The 19,953-nt window shown below is 39.5% G+C and overlaps 1 protein-coding gene across 1 annotated transcript in view; it reads left to right on the top strand.

The window, feature by feature from the left end:
- Window positions 1–270: 270 nt before the first annotated feature.
- Window positions 271–19,953, top strand: part of PAWR (pro-apoptotic WT1 regulator) — a 104,457-nt gene continuing 84,774 nt past the window's right edge. The window contains exon 1 of the mRNA XM_068560849.1: window positions 271–1,103. Within this exon, the coding sequence (XP_068416950.1) occupies window positions 591–1,103 (513 nt within the window). The 5' untranslated portion in view covers window positions 271–590. The remainder of the gene's footprint in view (window positions 1,104–19,953) is intronic.

The following is a 19,953-nucleotide window of genomic DNA, read 5'->3' as shown; positions in this document are numbered from 1 at the left end:
TGGACTGCTGGGTCGGGACGCGTCCCGCCTCCTCCGCGAGTCGGTTAGGGGACTCCGCGCCTCGTCCCGGGAATGAGTGTGTCGGTCGCGGGGACCCCGGCCCGGAGCGAGGGCTGGAGATGCGACGGGTCAACAGGTGGGGGGTCTGGCCCGGGTCCCCCGACCGCCGCAGGCTCGGACCCCGGCGGGCGGGCGGGCGGGCGGGCGGGGGGGTGGGGACCGTGCCTCTCTCCACCCCTCGAGGGGCGGTGATCGTCCGGGCCAGCCGTGTAGGTGCGTCGGAGAAACTTTGCAGGGTGGGGACTCTTGCGGCTCCTCGCCTGCGGGGCTGAGTGGGCGCGCTCTCGGTGGGGCTCCGAGGGGCGCGGCCGCGGGGACGACCCTCGGGCCGGGCGAGGATCTTACGCTTCCCTTCTCCGCCCCCTTTTGTGTTTCCCCGCAGACCAGCCGGTCCCTGGGGGAGCCGCGGCCGCCCCCGCGCCCGGGGGTCGTTCCCTCGCCTTCTCCGGGTGGCGGGAAGGAAAAGGGGGCGGCGGCCGGAGTTGGGGCGGGCGGCCTGAGGTGAGAGCCCGGCCGGCCCCGCTGGGAATATGGCGACCGGTGGCTACCGGACCGGCGGCGGCAGCGGCGGCAGCACCACAGACTTCCTGGAGGAGTGGAAGGCGAAGCGCGAGAAGATGCGCGCCAAGCAGAATCCCCCGGGCCCGGCCGCCCCTGGTGGGGGCACGGGCGACGCGGCCGGGAAGCTCCCGCCGGGGCCCCTGGGCACCTCGGCCGCCGCTGCGGCCAACGAGCTCAACAACAACCTCCCGGGCGGCGCCGCCGCACCTGCCGCCCCCAGCCCCGGGGTCGTGAACTGCGCCGTGGGCCCCGCGCAGCTGAGCCGCGCCGCCCCCGGCCAGCGGCGGCCGGAGGATGAGTCCGCCGCCGCGGCCGCTTCGGGGGCAGCGCCCGTACGGGACGGCGAGGAGGAGCGGGACGGCGCCCCGGAGAAGGGCAAGAGCTCGGGCCCCAGCGCCAGGAAAGGCAAGGGGCAGATCGAGAAGAGGAAGCTGCGGGAGAAGCGGCGCTCCACCGGCGTGGTCAACATCCCTGCCGCAGAGGTGAGCCGGGCGGGGGCCGCGGCCGGACCCTTGAGGGCTGCCGCCTCCTGGTGTCTTCTCTCCAGGGCCCAGAGCTTTCTCCCTCGAGCCTGCACTTCTTAGCCTTTCACTGAGTTAGGCAGGCAGGGGGTGATGGAGTTTTACTCTCAACAAATGCTTGCTGGGAAGTTCCCCAAATCCAAAGTCGGACGCGTGCTTTTCAGGCTTTCTGGCTAAGATCTCAGACCCATGATCCTTCTTTTCAGTGTTGGAAAGACAACTCGGGGGCTCCAGAACTTGCCCACCTAGCCTTGTTTGTTTATGCTTGATCAATTAGAAAAATTGATTAATGGTGATGATCACGTACTTTAGTTTCCCACGTGCCCGTCTCAAATTATCAGATAGTTTCTCTCTTCTTCTCTCTTAACAGTGTTTAATAGCACCTGTAAAGAAAACGTGGCTTTAGCACTATCCCAGACAGCTTTATCTTTCAGTGAACCCAAGATAAGTATATCCAGCTGAGCATATGCTCTATTTCATATATAAACCAGCTTTTGGAAGTAGTGCTCCCCCACACACGCACACACACGCTCACACACACACACACACACACACACAGAGTTTTTTTCTGAGTGGTATTGTGGACATTAGAAACGCTGTAGCAACCCTCAATTCTTTTTGCTAAGATGCTCTTTCCCTGTATTTAAGTATTTGGCTCTGTGTATTCTGGAAAACATTTGTGGTAGGGTTGGGGATTTTTTGTTTTTTGGGTTGTTGTTGGGTTTTTTTTTTTGGTATTTTTGAGCAGTCTCAAAAACCATTATGCAGGCAGCAGTATCTTGCCATTACAGAGTGCCTGGTGAAACATTTTTACTTGGGGTATAACCGCACCTTTCTCTACCCTCAACAAAACAAAACAATCCTCTAACAAGTATTTGGTTACTTTAATAGTAACTCACCGGTTTTGGGAAGTGATTCAGTAATCTTGTTTCACCCGAAGTAGTTGCATCTTTTTCTCATTGGTTCTAGGTTTTACCTTTTTTTTCCTCCTGGCCTTCTAATTTATTCAACTTTGACACACAGTAAATAAATAGTAAGAATTCACCAACTTTAATTGTGGTTCAAGTAAAAACATTTGTAGTAAGTTAGGGTGTATATCAAACATACCCAAATTTTTTTAAGTCTTAATATAATTTCCATACCTGGAAAAATCAGAGTTTGTCTTTGAAGGGTATATTTTTATGAGTGTTTCAGAGAGATTTTTATCAGCCAGCAAAACTGTCCTCTGTGGTTTGCTACTTGCACAAAAGATCTGTTACTCATTAAATTGCTTTAAAAGGAATTCATAAGAGTGGTAATCAAATTTCTAGGGTTTTTTTTTTTTTAAGTTAAAAATATGAAAATTAGGGGGAGACTGAAGACAAGGCTTTGGAAAAGCTACATTCCTCAACTTTCTTTTTAAAAGTAGCTGATGGTCCAAATAAAAGAATTTGTCATTTGCAATCTTTTCCTCATTGTTCATTTGACAGGGGTCTTATTTTGGGAAATATCTTGGCAGATGTTAAACTTCATTTTTTGTCTGGCTGCTTGTGCTAAAATTGTTATTTCTCAAGTACCTTTTTGTTTTTGGTTTTTTAACAAGGGTAATGTTTACTGGGGGAAGTAAGTATGGTGTATCTCGTGAGGTCCCAAGAAGCATCCTTTGTTAATATTCCTGTTTTGGGTAAGGGAACATAGTGCTGAGAATGTAGATGACTCCCCACTACAATTGAGTCTGATACTCTGGAATGTTTTTCGTTTGGGTGTTGGCAACTCCTAAATTTAATCTTCCTTAAAAACAAACAACCCAGGGTACCATTTTTTTGTCTGTGGAATTTGAACCTTTTTTATTGAATAGGGAATTGAGTACTGCTTTCTTTTTGTGGTAACTCCGGCTCTATCTGTTTAATACTGTAGGACCCAACAAAACATGGTAATGTTTTACCACAGTATCTAATTAGCAGGAATATTTCTTGAGTGCCTCCTCCCCATATTTTCAGTTTTTTTTTTTTTCCTTTAAATTTATTTATTTATTTTTTTGGCTGCCTTGGGTCTTTGTTGCTGCGCGCGGGCTTTCTCTAGTTGCGGTGAGCAGGGGCTACTCTTCGTTGCGGTTCGCGGGCTTCTCATTTTGGGTGGCTTCTCGTTGCAGAGCACGGGCTTTAGGTGCGTGGGCTTCAGTAGTTGTGGCACTCGGGCTCAGTAGTTGTGGCTCGTGGGCTGTAGATCGCAGGCTCCGTAGTTGTGGCGCACGGGCTTAGTTGCTCCGCGGCACTTCGGATCTTCCCGGACCAGGGCTCAAACCCGTGTCCCTTGCACTGGCAGGTGGATTCTTAACCACTGCGCCACCAGGCAAGTCCCCATATTTTCAGTTTTTTAAAAACAACTTAAGTCTTTCAGATTGTTAGTAGTGGTAACACATATGACACAAAACTCTTCAGGTGGCTCATTCTCATATCTTTAAATTGTTTTTTTTTTTAGAATTGTGTGCCATTCATTTCTCTTAGTAGTTTCAACATTGCGAATGCCAGTTGTGGAGTTTCTTGTGTAATACAGCTTAGGACTCCTATTTTAAAAAGTCATATACTATTTTATAGAATTTTAAGGTATGAAAATGCTATAAAAGCAGAAAATCATCAGTCTGTCAATACTCAAAATTAGACTTCTATTATATATAGTGTTGAATAAGACTCTCTTATTTTCAGACAGTATTCCCATCTAAATTTATATTAGAGATTAGCATGTAACTTGTATGCAAAGAGTCTATTTTAGTGGTTGATAAACATTGTTTCTTCAAGACATATTTATTAAACATGTGTGACACATTTGTTGACTTTCATTAACTTGTTTTACTAATTACAGAGTATTGTAAAGTTGTTACAAAATAACATGACAGCAGCTAAAGATACCACAAGCAACTGGAAGATAGTTTTAGTAAGGAAAGAGTTCAGAATCTTAAAGTGGTGGATGGTGATGGGATACTGCATGTGATGGCTGTAATAAATGCAGATATATAGATGCTCATTAATGAGATAAACTTTAGTTGTTCTTATTTACTAAGTTAGAGGTTTTTTTTAACTTTTTTCTGAACTTTTACTTTTTCTGTTTTTTGAGTCATAGCCCAAATTGGTTAATTTGGATGTGACATACTTCCTGCTGATAATTTTTGTATGCATTTATTAGATCAGCCACATGTTTATTACACGTTGGTGTTCAAGGCACTATCATAAGCACTGTGGAGAAAACAAGAAGAATAAGACAGTGTATATTTTCAAGGAGCAAGACTGTAATCTAGGAAGAAGGCTAAGGCATAATTACATGAAGAAACTTAAGTACTGTACTGAGTTAACAGTTTAAAAGCCATCTTAACGCAGCATGTAACTAATTGTTTATTAACAGTGTTGTCTGTTTAAAGGAAAGAGATGATGGGGCTAGGAGTAGCTGAGGTTGAGGGTCTTGAGCTGAGACTTATATTTCTTTACCTATATATTTATATATTCACACACGTATACATACCTGTTTGTATAGTATTTTAAATGTCAGAGTGCAGTGGTTCTTAACTGTGGCAGTACGTTAATATCACGTGAGGATATTAAAAAAATGCTCCCCCCCTTGCTGATTACTTGTCTTCTACCTCCCTGACCTCCTTAGATTTAATGGGTCTGGGATGGATCCCAGGCATTAATATTTTGATAAGCTCCCCTTGTGAGTCAGGGTTTAGAACTATTGGGTTGCAGTCTCAGGATACAGAAATGAACAATAGGACACAGGCCTTGCCCACAAGGGGCTCTCAAGTGATATAGGGAACTGTGTTAAGTAGTACAGTGTTAAGTACAGGCTATTTCCTGAGCAGGGTACCTAACTCAAGAGGAGGGGGCTCTAACTTCCTCGACGGTTATATCCACGTTTTCAGAGTGCTTGTGAAGTTATTGTCATTGGGTAGGTGTGCATGAATGGGTTAACAGAGATGATTTTCATAGAAAATACAATCTTTCAATAAAGGTCAAATGACGCTAAAGTTTGGATTTATATATAAAAGTTAACATTTATTGAAACTTAACCGTTTTCATAGTGGTTGGCTAAAGTGTTTTATGTGTTGTCTTGATTAATGCTCACAGCAATCCCATATGGTAGTTACAGTTACTCTTTTTATCCCCATTTCCAGAGGAGAAAGTGGAGGCTTAGAGAGTTTAAATGACTCAAGATCACATGGAAAGTGAGTAAGTGGTAGAGTAGTATTTTAAAAGTATTTGGTTTTTTGTGTACATGTGTGTCTAGGGAAAGTGGAGTTTTTAATTAATCTATCTTGCATTATTTAGCTTATGTCCCTAGATTTTTTTCAATAACTTTTTATTAGAGGTTATCGTAAATGATTTGAACATCTGAATGGGGAAAACAATGAAAGTATGGAATTGAATAGAAATTAAGGTCAAATTTGTAGGCTCAGAGATTGCTTCTGACCTTCTAGTCTGTAGTTTGCTTGGCAAAATTTTGAACACCAGATCATCAGCAAATTATTAATCTGCTTTTGGCTAGCAGTCAGAAAATGTGGATCTTTGATTTTACTTAAGTGATATGTTGTTTTTCAGTCAAGATGGGGTTATAACACCTACTACATACTTTGAAGGAACATTTGATATATACAAACACTTTTAAGTGAACACAATTTAAGTCATAATTATTTAGCATATTTATTGACCATTATATGGACAAGTTCCACTTAGTAAATCTTGTAAATCCAGATGGATTAAGAAATGCCTTTTGGTATGCCCATTATATTCCAGACTGTCTACCTTTCTATGTGATGAGTCAGGAGAAGAACTAATAGTGACTCAGAGTTGGAGAAAATTGGACTTGTGAATAGGGTAGAAACAGCATAAACACCTAGGTTCCTTAATAATATTTTAGTCACAGCTTTCCTAAATTGATAAAGAAAATTGAAATTTTAATATTATCAGGATTTGTAATGAGTTTTCTAAGCTGAGAGGCCTTTTTACATAAAAATAATTATTATGTAATTAAAGTAGATGATATTTATGGTGTGTTTATGAAGGTGCCAGGCACTGACTTAAGCACCTTACGTACATTGGCGCGTTTCATTCTCTCTACAACCCTATGGGAAAATGGAGCAGAAACGATAAGTTACTTGCCAGAGGCCATATATGTGGTAAGAAGCAAAGTAGTCTGTCTTCAAAGCCTGGTGCTTTAATAACCATCTTATTATATTTCAGTGTATTACATACTATATATCTAGTTTAAGAAATAAAAAGATTATTTTATAAGATGCTAATAAATTACTATAGAATTTGAAAATAACCCTGTTATGAAAGGCAGATGAAGTGGGACTTTATTGGAAAAATTTGAGAGCAAATAAATATATAAACAGTGGCATTACAATTCTTGTTTAAAATCTTTGTCAAGCTAGCAGCCTTATTTATGCTCTTTATTATTTCTGCACTGGTTTTCAGCATCTGTGATATAGGCCAGAAAATAATTATGCTGTTTAATAGTAATGCTGATATAATGTCTTAGAAATGTAAAATTACTGGAAAATACTAGTTTGAAATTTTCTAAGAGTTTTTTTCTTTTTAAAAAGTGAGATATAATTTACATACCATAAAACTCACTCTTTCAAAGTGTACAGTTCAGTGGTTTTCAGTGTATTCAAAAAGTTGTGCTCTAAGTGCTTTTACATTTTCATCTTAATTTTTTTATTATGTTCCTAGAATGTGTGGTACCTAAGTTTTAGCTCCCTACTCAGTAAAGTGCAACAGTATTCAAACCACGAGAAGCTATTAAGTTAATATAATTTAATATCAGCTTTTCCTGCATTTCACAGAGAAATGAAATGGTAGAATCTCTTCAGTTTTAAGTTTCTTAAAACTTAGACATCTACTACCACTTGTTTTTACTGGAATTTTGTATAAGAGGTACTTAATTTAATTGAATGTAATATTTTCAACTTGTTTAACATTTTACATATCTTTCATGGAGATCTGTAAAGCTCTACCATCTAAACGTTTGGGAACTTTGATTCAGAGTAAAAATGGAGTTTTATGCCATTAATGGCTTTAGTCATACATTACTTAAATCAGGGTCCTAAAAGATGTGGCTGGGTTGGGGTGGGGGGAACCACCTGTACCAATATCACCTGTGTTATTTATTTAAAATGCAGATTTCTGGGATCCACCTCAGTCTGCGGGTGGGAAGGAGTTACTTAAGACATCATTTTAACATGTTCTTGAGTGATTCTTGTACATACTAAAGTTTGAGAAGAACTGACTTAAATGCTCTGTACTGGTTTACTGATCTGTGAAATGAAATTGATACTGATTATTTTATTTAATTCATATAATAATCCTGTGAGATAACATTTCTGAAAATGTTCTAAGAATGACCAAATGATAAGTTGTAGTTATTGTATAGGTTACATTGAAAGCTGATTGTTGATGTCTAGTGGAAATTTCTTACTGGGATGTTAAACATTCTTATTTTTCCCTTTTAATTAAGAACTTTATAGATATTTTAACAGAGACAACTTGAGGTACTTGGAAATTCAGAGTATCTTAAATATTTATGTAATGTCATATATTTAGTACAAAATGTTGTCTGCCTTGCTTCTTGCAGAAGCCTAGCCTACAGAAAAAACCTCTAATACTTCATGTGTAATTTGAACTGTACTTTTACTCAGTTTTCTTTTTTATATTCTTTAAGGGAAAGTGTATGTTTGTGAATATGTTTAATAATTAGTTCAAACTCTTAAAACAGGTTTTGTCCATCTTGTCAAAATAGTCTCAAGTGAAGACTTTTTTCCTTTTGTTTACTACTCTCACATATTAGACCTTTCGGTGTCCTTAGGTAGTCAGTTGATTCTTAACATATTTGCTTATTGCTGAGGCAACTTTTGGTGTAAGTCCTATCCATTTTTTTTTTTTAAAAAATATTTATTTATTTATTTTTGGCTGAGTTGGGTCTCCGTTGCTGTGCGCGGGCTATCTCCAGTTGCGGCGAGTGGGGGCCACTCTCTGCTGTGGTGCGCGGGCCTCTCACTGCGGTGGCCTCCCCTGTTGTGGAGCACGGGCTCCAGTAGTTGTGGCACACATGCTCGGTAGTTGTGGCTTGCAGGCTCCAGAGCGCAGGCCCAGCAGCCGTGGTGCACGGGCCCAGCTGCTCCGCGGCATGTGGGATCCTCCCAGACCAGGGCTCAAACCCGTGTCCCCCGCATTGGCAGGCGGACTCCCAACTGCTGTGCCACCAGGGAAGCCCAAGTCTTATGCAGTTTTGTTTATAGCTGTGTACATACTGGTGTTAGAATTGAGCCTCAGCTATTTATTACATTCTCCTTGGGTTACTTAAAAATATGCCAGGCACCATGTCTGAATAAAATTATAACAATATTTAATTTCTAAAAGCAGCAAAATTATATACTTAAAGGGCAAAAACAGCTCCAGTGAGTTCAAAATTTAGCGCGTGAATTGGCTAATACACATTTATTCTGTGATAGTCTTTAGAAATTTCCTTCACCAAATTTTTATGGGTTACAATGTCATTTTCAATAATAGTTTCATTTGCTTTATAAGTTGAATTTAAAGAAAAAGGGCTGTTGTGTTCTGAAAGTGAGTATTTTATTAGAGTTCTGCTGAAATGAACAGATAGGAGAGAATTTATGTTGTAGATTACAATTCTGTGACAGCTAAAATTTTGTTTGCAGGCTCTTTTTATAAACTGTTAAGAGACTAATTGAATAATAAATAAAAATAAAATACAGTTTGAAAAACATGTGATGAAAACATGTTTTGTAATAAAATTAACTTTAAAAGATACCTTTTAATATTCAGCTTATCTATGGGCATGTAAGTGAACTACTTAATCTTATTTGAGAATTTTTCAGATTATGTAAAGTATGAAATGATTTTCTATTACTTTTGGAATTCCTTGCAGAATATTTTTAGTAGTATTTAAAAAGAATGGAAATCTGAGTTATGAAGAACGAAATGAATATTCAGAAGATGGTACCTGAGGAATATGAATAGGAAGTATTTTAGCTGAAATAGTCAAAGAAGTTACTTTAGGTCTCAAATTCTTGACAAGACCTCTTGATATTCTGTAATGCAAGCAAAAGTTGATCCAAATCAAATTTGTATCTTAAATTATTTTTTTTCTGCTGATAAAAATAATGTGTTAAAACAGTAATGTATTCATTGTAGTTCCCTCGTGTAAATACAAAAAAAGATAGAGAAACCTATCACCTCTTATACATATTAATATTTGTTTCTAGTCCTTTTTCTATCTACATAAAAAATGGAACCACATTATACAGATTTGTGTGTATATTTAGTCATTCATTATGAATATTTTTATGGTGTTATTTTTCAAAAATAGGGGGGATGGATTTTTTTTTTTTAATCATGGTAAAATACCCATACATAAGATCTTAACCATTTTTAAGTGTACACTCAGTGGTATTAAACACATTCACATTGTTGTGCAGAAATCACCACTACCATCCCCATAACTCTTTTCATCTTGTAAAACTGAAACTATATATCTATTAAACAGTAACTCTCCATTCTACCGTCTCTCCAGCCCCTGACAACTGCCAGTATACTTTGTCTTTAGGGATGGATATGTTTGGGTTTTTTGATGTTAAAATATTTCAACATTGCTTTATTGGCCCTACTGCTAAACAGCTATTTATTCCTTTTCATATATTGTGTTTCCTGAACCATTCAAGAAATGTGTTCGAGTCATTCAAAGCATCTTATAGATACTGGGACCTTCAGATAATTGTGAAGGATGCCCAGAGATTTTTTTTTTTTTTTTTACCTCCTCTGTTGCCTTTGATTTTGGCGGGAAATTTGTGATTAGAGCTGCAGTAATTATAAGTCTCTGTAAGCTGTAACTCAACATACAAGTTCATGAAACTCAACATGGTATTCAAAAGTCACATGATTAAAAACCACAGGATGTATGGAAAAATGGAGTTTAGGGGCATAACACTCAAAAACTTTGTCAGTGACATGTGAAAAGACAGAAACCTAATAAAGACTAGCACAATTTTATACATGTTAAATGGTTAAGAAATATAAATGTACTGCAATAAATATGACACTTTACCTTATAAAAGGCCTGAAGTTTGCTTACAGAAGTGGGTGTCAAAAGGGTTGCAACGGGCTTCCCTGGTGGTGCGGTGGATAAGAATCTGCCTGCCAATGCAGAGGATACAGGTTCAATCCCTGGTCCAGGAAGATCCCACTTGCCGCGGAGCACCTAAGCCCATGTGCCATAACTACTGAGCCTGCGCTCTAGAGCCCGTGAGCCACAACTACTGAGCCCATGTGCCACAACTACTGAAGCCCGCGTGCCTAGAGCCCGTGCTCTGCCACAAGAGAAGCCACCGCAATGAGAAGCCCGTGCACCACAACGAAGAGTAGCCCCCGCTTGCCGCAACTAGAGAAAGTCTGCGCGCAGCAACGAAGACCCAACACAGCCAAAAATAAATAAATAAATAATAAATAAATTTTAAAAAAGGGTTGCAACTTGTGAAGTGGTGGAAGAAGGGCTATCTGAAATTGGATTGAAAGTTTAACACCAGACATGGATAGGTGTAGCTCATAACACATACAGTGAGTGAACTGAGCTACCTGGCAGAACTTTGTGGTGTGTGTATTTTGTGCGTTTCTGTGTGGCTGGGTAGTGTTTTCTCTGCTCACCTAGTGTTTCTTGCAGTTGCACAGAAGCAAATGTGAAATTTGTGTTATGCTCAACTTGCTCCCTAACATATTAGTTGCTTTGGAACGAATACAGTTTTCTAAACAAATGCTAGAGTGTATATGTATATGCCCGTACATACATACATATCTATGTATCTATCTATATCTGTATTCATACCCACATCCATATATCCAAAATATATAAAACAGTGGCATGGGAAGATCAATCCAAGTAGTGAGGTAAAGAAAGATCTAGGGAGCAGGCAGCGACTAGAGCTGAGAATACGCATTTAACCATATACTAATACTGATTGCTAGGGCAGTGGTGGTAGAAAAGGAAAGCAGTGGATGGATTTTCGAGGGTTTTTCTTTGGTATTAGAAAATTACATAACTGGGTGTTTTGAACAGGAAAAGTCTTTAGAGATCATCTAGTCCATTATAAAAAAGTGTTAACTTGGTTTTCTCAGACTACTTTTATCTCAAAATTTAAGTTGTATTTCGGCCTCAGCCTTCTTCCCTCTAGCTGAGTGTTGCAGTCCTGCCTCTTCCCCGCCATGCCCCCGCCGGGCTAACTCTACCCTGATTACGATCTGGAATCTCGCTTATTTTATTCCTTCTTAAATACTCAGCCTTTCTCTGTTGGTTCATCTTGCCATGAAGGAATGTTCCCTTAATTCTGCTTCACTTTCAACTTACTTTTCTTTCCTTAATTGCTCAACTTAAAGGCATTGTTTTCACCTGCTAACTCCCATTTCACTGCTCAGTCCCACTACTTTATTAAAATTGATCTTGCCAAGTTTGCTTGTGGCCTCATAATTGCCAAATGTGACAGCTTCTTTTCTATTTTCACCCTCCCTGACCTTCTTTAGCATTTGCCGTTGTCACTCCTCTCCCTTGGGTGCTACAGCACTTTGGTAGATTCTTTTTTAGTTGGTTTACTCAAAAACATTTGAGTGCCTTCTCTGTGCCCCAGGCCCAGTGCTCAGTGATAACAGTGAGTTACATTATCACCCGTCTTTAAGGAACTTAAGGTTTTCTCTTAAGGAAAAAAATAATGTCTTAGTTTAGGCAGTTATAACAGAATCTCATAAACTGGGTGGTATATAAACAACAGAAATTTATTTCTCACAATTCTCGAGGCTGTGATCTTGGACTCCCAAGATCAAGACAGCAGCAGAATCTGTGTTTGGTGAGAGCCTGCTTCCTGGTTCACTCTGTCCTCACATGGTGGAAGGGGTTGAGAGAGATCTCTGGGGTCTCTTTTATCAGAGCACTAATCCCATTCATGAGGACTCCATCTTCGTGACCTAACTCAGCCCGAAGACCCCATCTTCTAATATTATCACATTGCGGTTTATGATCTCAACATAGGAATTTTCTTTTTTTTTTAGCCTTTTATTTTTTTTAACATCTTTATTGGAGTATAATTGCTTTACAATGGTGTGTTAGTTTCTGCTTTATAACAGAGTGAATCAGCTATACATATACATATATCCCCGTATCCCCTCCCTCTTGCATCTCCCTCCCACCCTCCCTATCCCACCCCTCCAGGTGGTCACAAAGCACCGAGCTGATCTCCCTGTGTTACGTGGCTGCTTCCCACTAGCTATCAATTCTACACTTGGTAGTGTATATATGTCCATGCCACTCTCTCACTTCGTCCCAGCTTACCCTTCCCCCTCCCCGTGTCCTCAAGTCCATTCTCTAGAAGGTCTGCGTCTTTATTTCCGTCCTGCCCCTAGGTTCTTCATGACCTTTTTTTTCTTTTTTTTTTTAGATTCCATATATATGTGTTAGCATACGGTATTTGTCTTTCTCTTTCTGACTTACTTCACTCTGTATGATGACTCTAGGTCCATCCACCTCACTACAAATAACTCAATTTCGTTTCTTTTTACGGCTAAGTAATATTCCATTGTATATATGTGCCACATCTTCTTTATCCATTCATCTGTTGATGGACACTTAGGTTGCTTCCATGTCCTGGCTTTTGTAAATAGAGCTGCAAGGAACATTGTCGTACATGACTGTTTTTGAATTATCAGCATAGGAATTTTGGGGAAACAAATATTCAGTCCATAACAGATAACAAATAATTATAATTTGATGTTATAAAAACTGCAGTGTAGAAAAGAACAGAGTACTGAACTATCTCAGAAGAGGGAGCCAGCAGTTACATGAGGGAGTCAAGGAGAGCTTTATATTTGATGAAGTGGTATTAAGCCCTGAGACTTGACTGATGAGGACTTCCCAAGTGCAGAGGGGTACACAGTAACATTCTAGATAAGGGAAGGCACAGAACCAAGAGATAATAGCATTACATTGCATGCCTACTGTGTGCACAACACTGTGCTGGGAACTTTCTGTGCATTATTTCTGATCGTCACATTAACTCACAAGGTAGGTTTTTTTATATTTCTCATTTTACAAGATGAGGAAGTTGAGCCTCAGAGAAGTTGTGACTTGCCCAAAGCTATACTGGCAAACTTGGGCTCCACATTTGTTTAGGTGCCAGTGCTCACACGTTGGTTATCATTGTTGGAAAGAGGGAAGGATATGTTCGTACAGAGGAAACTGATACGCAGAGAATTCATGATTGGGAGTGAATGGAGAACAGCTAAATAGGAATGATATGGACCAATTGTGATGCATCTGAATGTCATGCCAGGGAATTCAGACTTTATTCTGCTGTTCTTTGTTAGTATTATTGGCTAAGCATTTCCTTCCTTTGTCCATACCTATTTATACAATAACTCTGACAGCTTCCAGAATGGAATAAGTTTTGCCTGCCTAATTTGAAGTCATTAAGGGAATTTTCTTGTTCAGAGACAGGTACCTATTCAAGAATGGTAAACAATGTAAAATCCTGTAAAAATAATATGCATATAATAGAATAAATAAATCCAGATTTTCACATGGGGTTAAAAACAAACGAGAGGATAGGCCCTAAGCAAAGTTATACCAAAAATAGTTCTGTACTGAAGATTTGGGGGTGACTTCTTGGGGGAGCGGGTTGGAGTAGAGATGGGGGCGCTGGTGATATTAAATTGTCAGATTCTATTCTGAGTGTAATCAGGGGGAGGTTTATAGCTTAATATTGTCCCTGGGTTTAGACTTTTCCCTGTATTTGATATAAAAACAGGTGTTAATTCCATTCCCAGATTCTTTTAGTTCATCTTGGAATACAGATGCTTGGAATACAGGTGCTAAAGGATGGGCATCGCCTTTGACTCTTTTCCTGCTTTTATTCAGCTTCTACAGATGTTCCCTTCCTCCCTTCCTGTCTCCCCCTTCCTTCTGCCCTCTCTTACTTAGAGGAAGTTAAGTGCTTCTCCAAATAACGTATTAGGAATAGTGTTTATTTTTGATGATTTAAAGGCAGTGTCTTCTCATTGCAGAAAATTTGAAATTAAACAGCCAAAACAGGATTGTGCAAACATCAGCTATAGATTACTGCTATCGATTTGACATACATTCTTTCATTTTTATTAATTGGGATTATATTCTATGTACATTTTTATAACCTATCTTTATTTTTTATTTTTAAAAATTTTATTTATTTACTTATTTTGGCTGCGTTGGGTCTTCGTTGCTGCTCACGGGCTTTCTCTAGTTGTGGCGAGCGGAGGCTACCTTTCGTTGCGGTGTGCGAGCTTCTCATTGCAGTGGCCTCTTTTGTTGCAGAGCACGGGCTCTAGGCGCATGGGCTTCACTAGTTGTGGCTCACGGGCTCTAGAGCGCGGGCTCAGTAGTTGTGGCCTTAGTTGCTCTGCGACATGTGGGATCTTCCCGGACCAGGACACCAGGGGGTGTCCCCTGCACTGGCAGGTGGATTCTTAACCACTGTGCCACCAGGGAAGCCCCTATAACCTATCTTTAAGCTTGACATTATATCATGAATATTGTTTCCTTTTAAACTTTTTTTGAAAGCGGAGATGTTAATTTTTTGATTTCATAAATGTAATTCCCACTATCCAATGATAACTATTACTTTATAGTTTTAGTGTACAAGTTTTGAGGATATTTTTGGGCATACACCTAAAATAAGTATATAAGTCCAGAAATTTAGTCATTCTACAAATATTATAACCTTTTTGCTCTTAGTATCTTATGATCATCTTTATATGTCAGTGAATATATATATAGCTGTGTTGTTATTCTTAATGGCTACAGAATATTTAATAATTTAGATGTTCCAGTAAAGCTACCACACATTTGCTACCTTCTTAGTATATATTGCATATTAGACACTGAATTAGGCCTTTTGGGCATCTGAGTTGCTCTATCTGTTGTTACCAGCATTGCCAGGATTTGGACAAACTCTAATTCATGTTCTTTTCCTTGAGCAATTTAAAATCTAATTTGGAGAAATAAGATTATATAAGATACTTTTGAAACATTTTTTAAAAATGTGTAATAAAGTGTTAAATTATGCCATACTCTTAGTACAGAGAAGTGAGAGTTCTGTAGAGGACTGAATAGTCCAGGAAGTTTCAAGGAGGGAGTGTGAGATTTGAGCTGATCTTGAAGGACTGATAAGAAATGGGCAGGTGAAGAGGAGAGTCATATTTCAGACTGAGAGAGAGCAGAGTGGGCAGTGGTACAAAGGTGGGAGTTAGCAACCTGATTGAGATACAGGGTTTATTTATTTATTTATTTTTTGGCTGCACCGCGGCTTGTGGTATCTTATTTCCCCAACCAGGGATAGAACCCAGGCCCCTGGCAGTGAGAGCACCGAGTCCTAACCACTGGACCGCCAGGGAATTCCTGGGATAGAGAGTTTATATTAGGAAATATACCTCAGCTTTGAAGTATATTTAGAGTAGAGTAGAGGGATTCAGGTATTACAACTGGTAGTTTGCTTTGATGCTACCTTCAAAGCTCTACTCTGTAGATGATTTGAAGCACTCAAATTTGTTCATAGTAATATTTCTTTTTAATTTACAGGCATACCTCATAGATGTTGTGGATTTTGTTCTAGATCACTATAATAAAGTGAACATTGCAATGAAGCAAGTCACATGCGTTTTTTGGTTTTCTAGTGCGTATAAAAGTTATGTTTGCACTATACTGTCATTTCTTAGCGTTATATCTAAAAAAATGTACATACCTTAATTAAAGAATACTTAATTGCTAAAAAATGCTAACCATCTGAGCTTCCAGCAAGTCATGATTTTTTGCTGGTAGAGGGTCTTGCCGGATGCCTGCTGACTGACCAGGGTGCTGGTTGCTGAAGGCTGGGGTGGCAGTGGCAATTCCTAAAATAAGACAGTGAAGTTTGCTGCATCAGGTAACTCTTCCTTTCACCAGGGATTGCTCTGTAACATGCAAAGCTGTTTGATAGCATTTTACCCACAGTAGAATTTCTTTCAGAATTGGAGTCAATCCTCTCAAACCCTGCCACTGCTTTATCAACTAAGTTTATATAATATTCTAAATCCTTTGTTGTCATTTCAACAGTCTTTCAGCAGGAGCAGATTCCATCTCAAGAAACCACCTTCTTTTCTCAGCCATAAGAAGCAACTCCTCATCTGCTCAAGTTTTATCATGAATTTGCAACATCTCAGTCACATCTTCAGATTCCACTTCTAATTCTAGTTCTCTTGCTATTTACACCACCTCTGCAGTTACTTCCTCCACTGAAATCTTCCATAGGGGTTGGGATCCCTTTCTTCCAAACTCCTGTTAATGATGATATTTTGACCTCTTCCCATGAATCATGAATGTTCTTAATGGCATCTAGAATGGTGACTCCTTTCCAGAAGATTTTGAATTTACTTTGCCCAAATCCATCAGAGAAATCACTGTCTATGGCAGCTATAGCCTTACACAGTGTATTTCTTAAATAATAAGACTTGAAAGTTGAAATTACTCCTTGATCCATGGATTGCAGAATGAATGTTGTATTGGCAGGCAAGGAAACAACATGAATCTCATTGTACATCTCCATCAGAGCTCTTGGGTGACCAGGTGCATTGTCAGTGAGCAGTAATATTTTGAAAGGAATCTTCTTTTCTGAGCAGTAGGTCTCAACAGTGGGCCAGCTATGTTGTAAACAGATGTGCTGTCATCCAGGCTTTGTTATTCTTTTTATAGAGCACAAGGGCCCCAGGATTTTCAGAATGGTAAGTGAGCATTGGTTTTAACTTCAAATCACCATCTGCATTAGCTCCTAACTGACAAGAGAGTCAGACTGTCCTTTGAAGCCAGGCATTGAATCTCTCCTTTCTAGTTGTGCAAGTCCTTGATGGCACCTTCTTCCAATATAATGCTATTTTTTTCTATGAGTACATTGAAAATCTGTTTTTTTAGTGTAGCCACCTTCGTTAATGATCTTAGCTAGATCTTCTGGATAACTTGCTGCAGCTTCTACATTAGCACTTGCTGCTTCACCTTGTACTTTTATGTTATGGAGATGGCTTCTCTCCTTAAACTTCATGAGCCAACCGTGCTAGCTTTAAACTTTTCTTCTGCAGCTTCCTCACCTCTCTCAGCCTTCACAGAATTGAAGAGAGTTAGGGCCTTTTTCTGTATTAGGGTTTGGATTAATGGAATATTGTGGCCTGGTTTGATCTTCTATCCAGACCACTAAAGCTCTCTCCATATTAGCAATAGGGCTATTTTGCTTCTTATCATTGAGTTCAGTGGAGTAGCACTTTCAATTTCCTTCAAGAACTTTTCCTTTGCATTGACAACTTGGCTAACTGTTTAGTGCAAGAAGGCTAGCTCCGAGCCTGTCTTGGCTTTCAACATGCCTTCCTCACTAAGCTTAATCCTTTCTAGGTTTTGATTTAAAGTGAGAGACTTGGGACTCTTCCTTTTGCTTAAACACTTAGAAACCATTGTAGGGTAATAAATTGGCCTCATTTCAATATTGTTGTGTCTTAGGGAATAGGTAGGCCTGAGGAGAGGGAGAGAGATGGGGGAATAGCCGGTCAGTGGAGCAGTCAAAACACATAGCATTTATCAATTAAGTTGGCTGTCTTTTTTTTTTTTTTTTTTTTAATTATTTATTTTATTTATTTTTGGCTGTGTTGGGTCTTCGTTTCTGTGCGAGGGCTTTCTCTAGTTGCGGCGAGCGGGGGCCACTCTTCATCGCGGCGCGCGGGCCTCTCACTATCGCGGCCTCTCTTGTTGCGGAGCACAGGCTCCAGACGCGCAGGCTCAGCAGCTGTGGCTCACGGGCCTAGTTGCTCCGCGGCATGTGGGATCTTCCCGGACCAGGGCACGAACCCATGTCCCCTGCATTGACGGGCAGATTCTCAACCACTGCGCCACCACGGAAGCCCTGGGCTGTCTTATATGGTTGCAGTTTATGCCACCCCAAAACAATTGCAGTAGTGACGTTAAAGATCATTGATCACAGATTACCATAACAAAATAATGAAAAAGTTTGAACTATTGCGAAAATTACCAAAATCTGACTCAGACAGGAAGTGAGCAAATCCTATTGGCAAAAATGGTTCTGAAAGACTTGCTCAACGCAGGTTTATAAAAAATGCAGTGTCTGCAAAGTGAGATAAAGCAAAGCACAATAAAACGAGGTATGCCTGTAAAAGACTTTGTTAGAGTTGCTTTAGTTTTTAGAGAAATTGAGTAGAAAGTAGAGAGTTCTCATATACTCCCCTACTCCCTAGTTTCCCCCATTATTAACATCTTGCATTGGTGTGGTACATTTGTTACAATTGATGAACCAGTATTTATTGAACCAATATTAAATAAAATCTGTAGTTTACATTAGGGTTCATTCTGTGTTGTACAGTTTTAAAAAAATTTTGTTGAATGCATAATGTCACGTATCTACCGTTACACTATCATAGGGAATAGTTTCACTGCCCTAAAAAATCCCCTATGCTTCACCTATTCATACCTCCTCCCCTTCCCCTGGCAACCACTGATCTTTCCACTGTCTCTATAGTTTTGCCTTTCCCAAATGTCATAGAGTTGGAATTCTCCTATGCAGTCTTTTCAGACTGGCTTCTTTGATATTAGCAACATGCATTTAAGGTTCTAAGATTTCATTTTTTTAAAATCAGATAATAATGGTATTAATTAACCTAATCACCTAAGTTTCCCCAGATGACCTGGGATGATTTTTTTTCAAAGCATCATTATCTACCCTCAGATGACAAACATTTGTTACCAATAAGGAGTTACAGCATAAATGAGGTGTTGAATCAATGTTTATCAAATGAACAGTTGTTCAGAAGAGTATGCCAAAGCTTTAATGGAAATATCAAAAGAGGAGCACTAAAAAATATTTTGGTTAATGATGATATTTTCATAAAGTGTGTACAACTTCATAAGGTGTATATAAAACCTTGAGAAGGTCCTATTGCTTATTTGATCATGTCAGTTAGAATATGTTTATGTTAAAATATTAATCACATTACTTTCTAGTCCACATTTGTAGTTTTTTATGTGGTTTTCCACAAATATCTGATCCTGTGTTTTCACAAAGAAATAAAAATCTATCCTTGACTTTCCAAAGATCCTTAGAATTCATTTTTTATGAATTCTAATAATCCTTTAATTCATTTTTTAATTGATTCAGTGAAATGTCAGAAGGGTAAACATCTAGAGCTTAAGGGCTTTCTTTATGCCTGGCTTCATTTCTAGATGGCAATATATTTGGATTCAGAGAAGTTACTTCCACCTTCAGTATATAGAACTTAAGGCCTGTGTTTCTAGCCTGTTGATTAAAACCTTTCCTGTGTCAATGAAATCTGTCCACAAACTTCTCCCAGAGAAGGGACTCAATCTTGAGATTGGTGGAATATTTAGATGGTAAGTTGATTAGAGACAAGGAACTTTAATTACATTCCTCAAATTTTTATTTTGTTGAATTCAAGGTTAAAAGGGTGAATGCAAAACAACTTCAAGCTGTACATGTTTCTGAAATCATTATTAGAATGTAATGTTTTCCTTTTTTAAGCTTAGCTTTCCTTGAGACTCCACTTATCTTAATATCCTCAACACTTAGCTCATTGCTTGCTCTGCAGAATTAAGACTTTATTGAGAATATGGCAAATGTGTCAAATCTGAGTAAATGATTTCATTTATAAATTATATTTTCTCCTGGATTCCTGCTCTAAAATCACAAAATCTTGAAGTTGAC

Source organism: Eschrichtius robustus, chromosome 13, assembly GCF_028021215.1.
Source record: "Eschrichtius robustus isolate mEscRob2 chromosome 13, mEscRob2.pri, whole genome shotgun sequence".
Taxonomy (NCBI): Eukaryota; Metazoa; Chordata; class Mammalia; order Artiodactyla; family Eschrichtiidae; genus Eschrichtius; species Eschrichtius robustus.
Note: the sequence above shows the minus strand (reverse complement) of the source record. Positions and strands in the feature narration are given on the sequence as shown.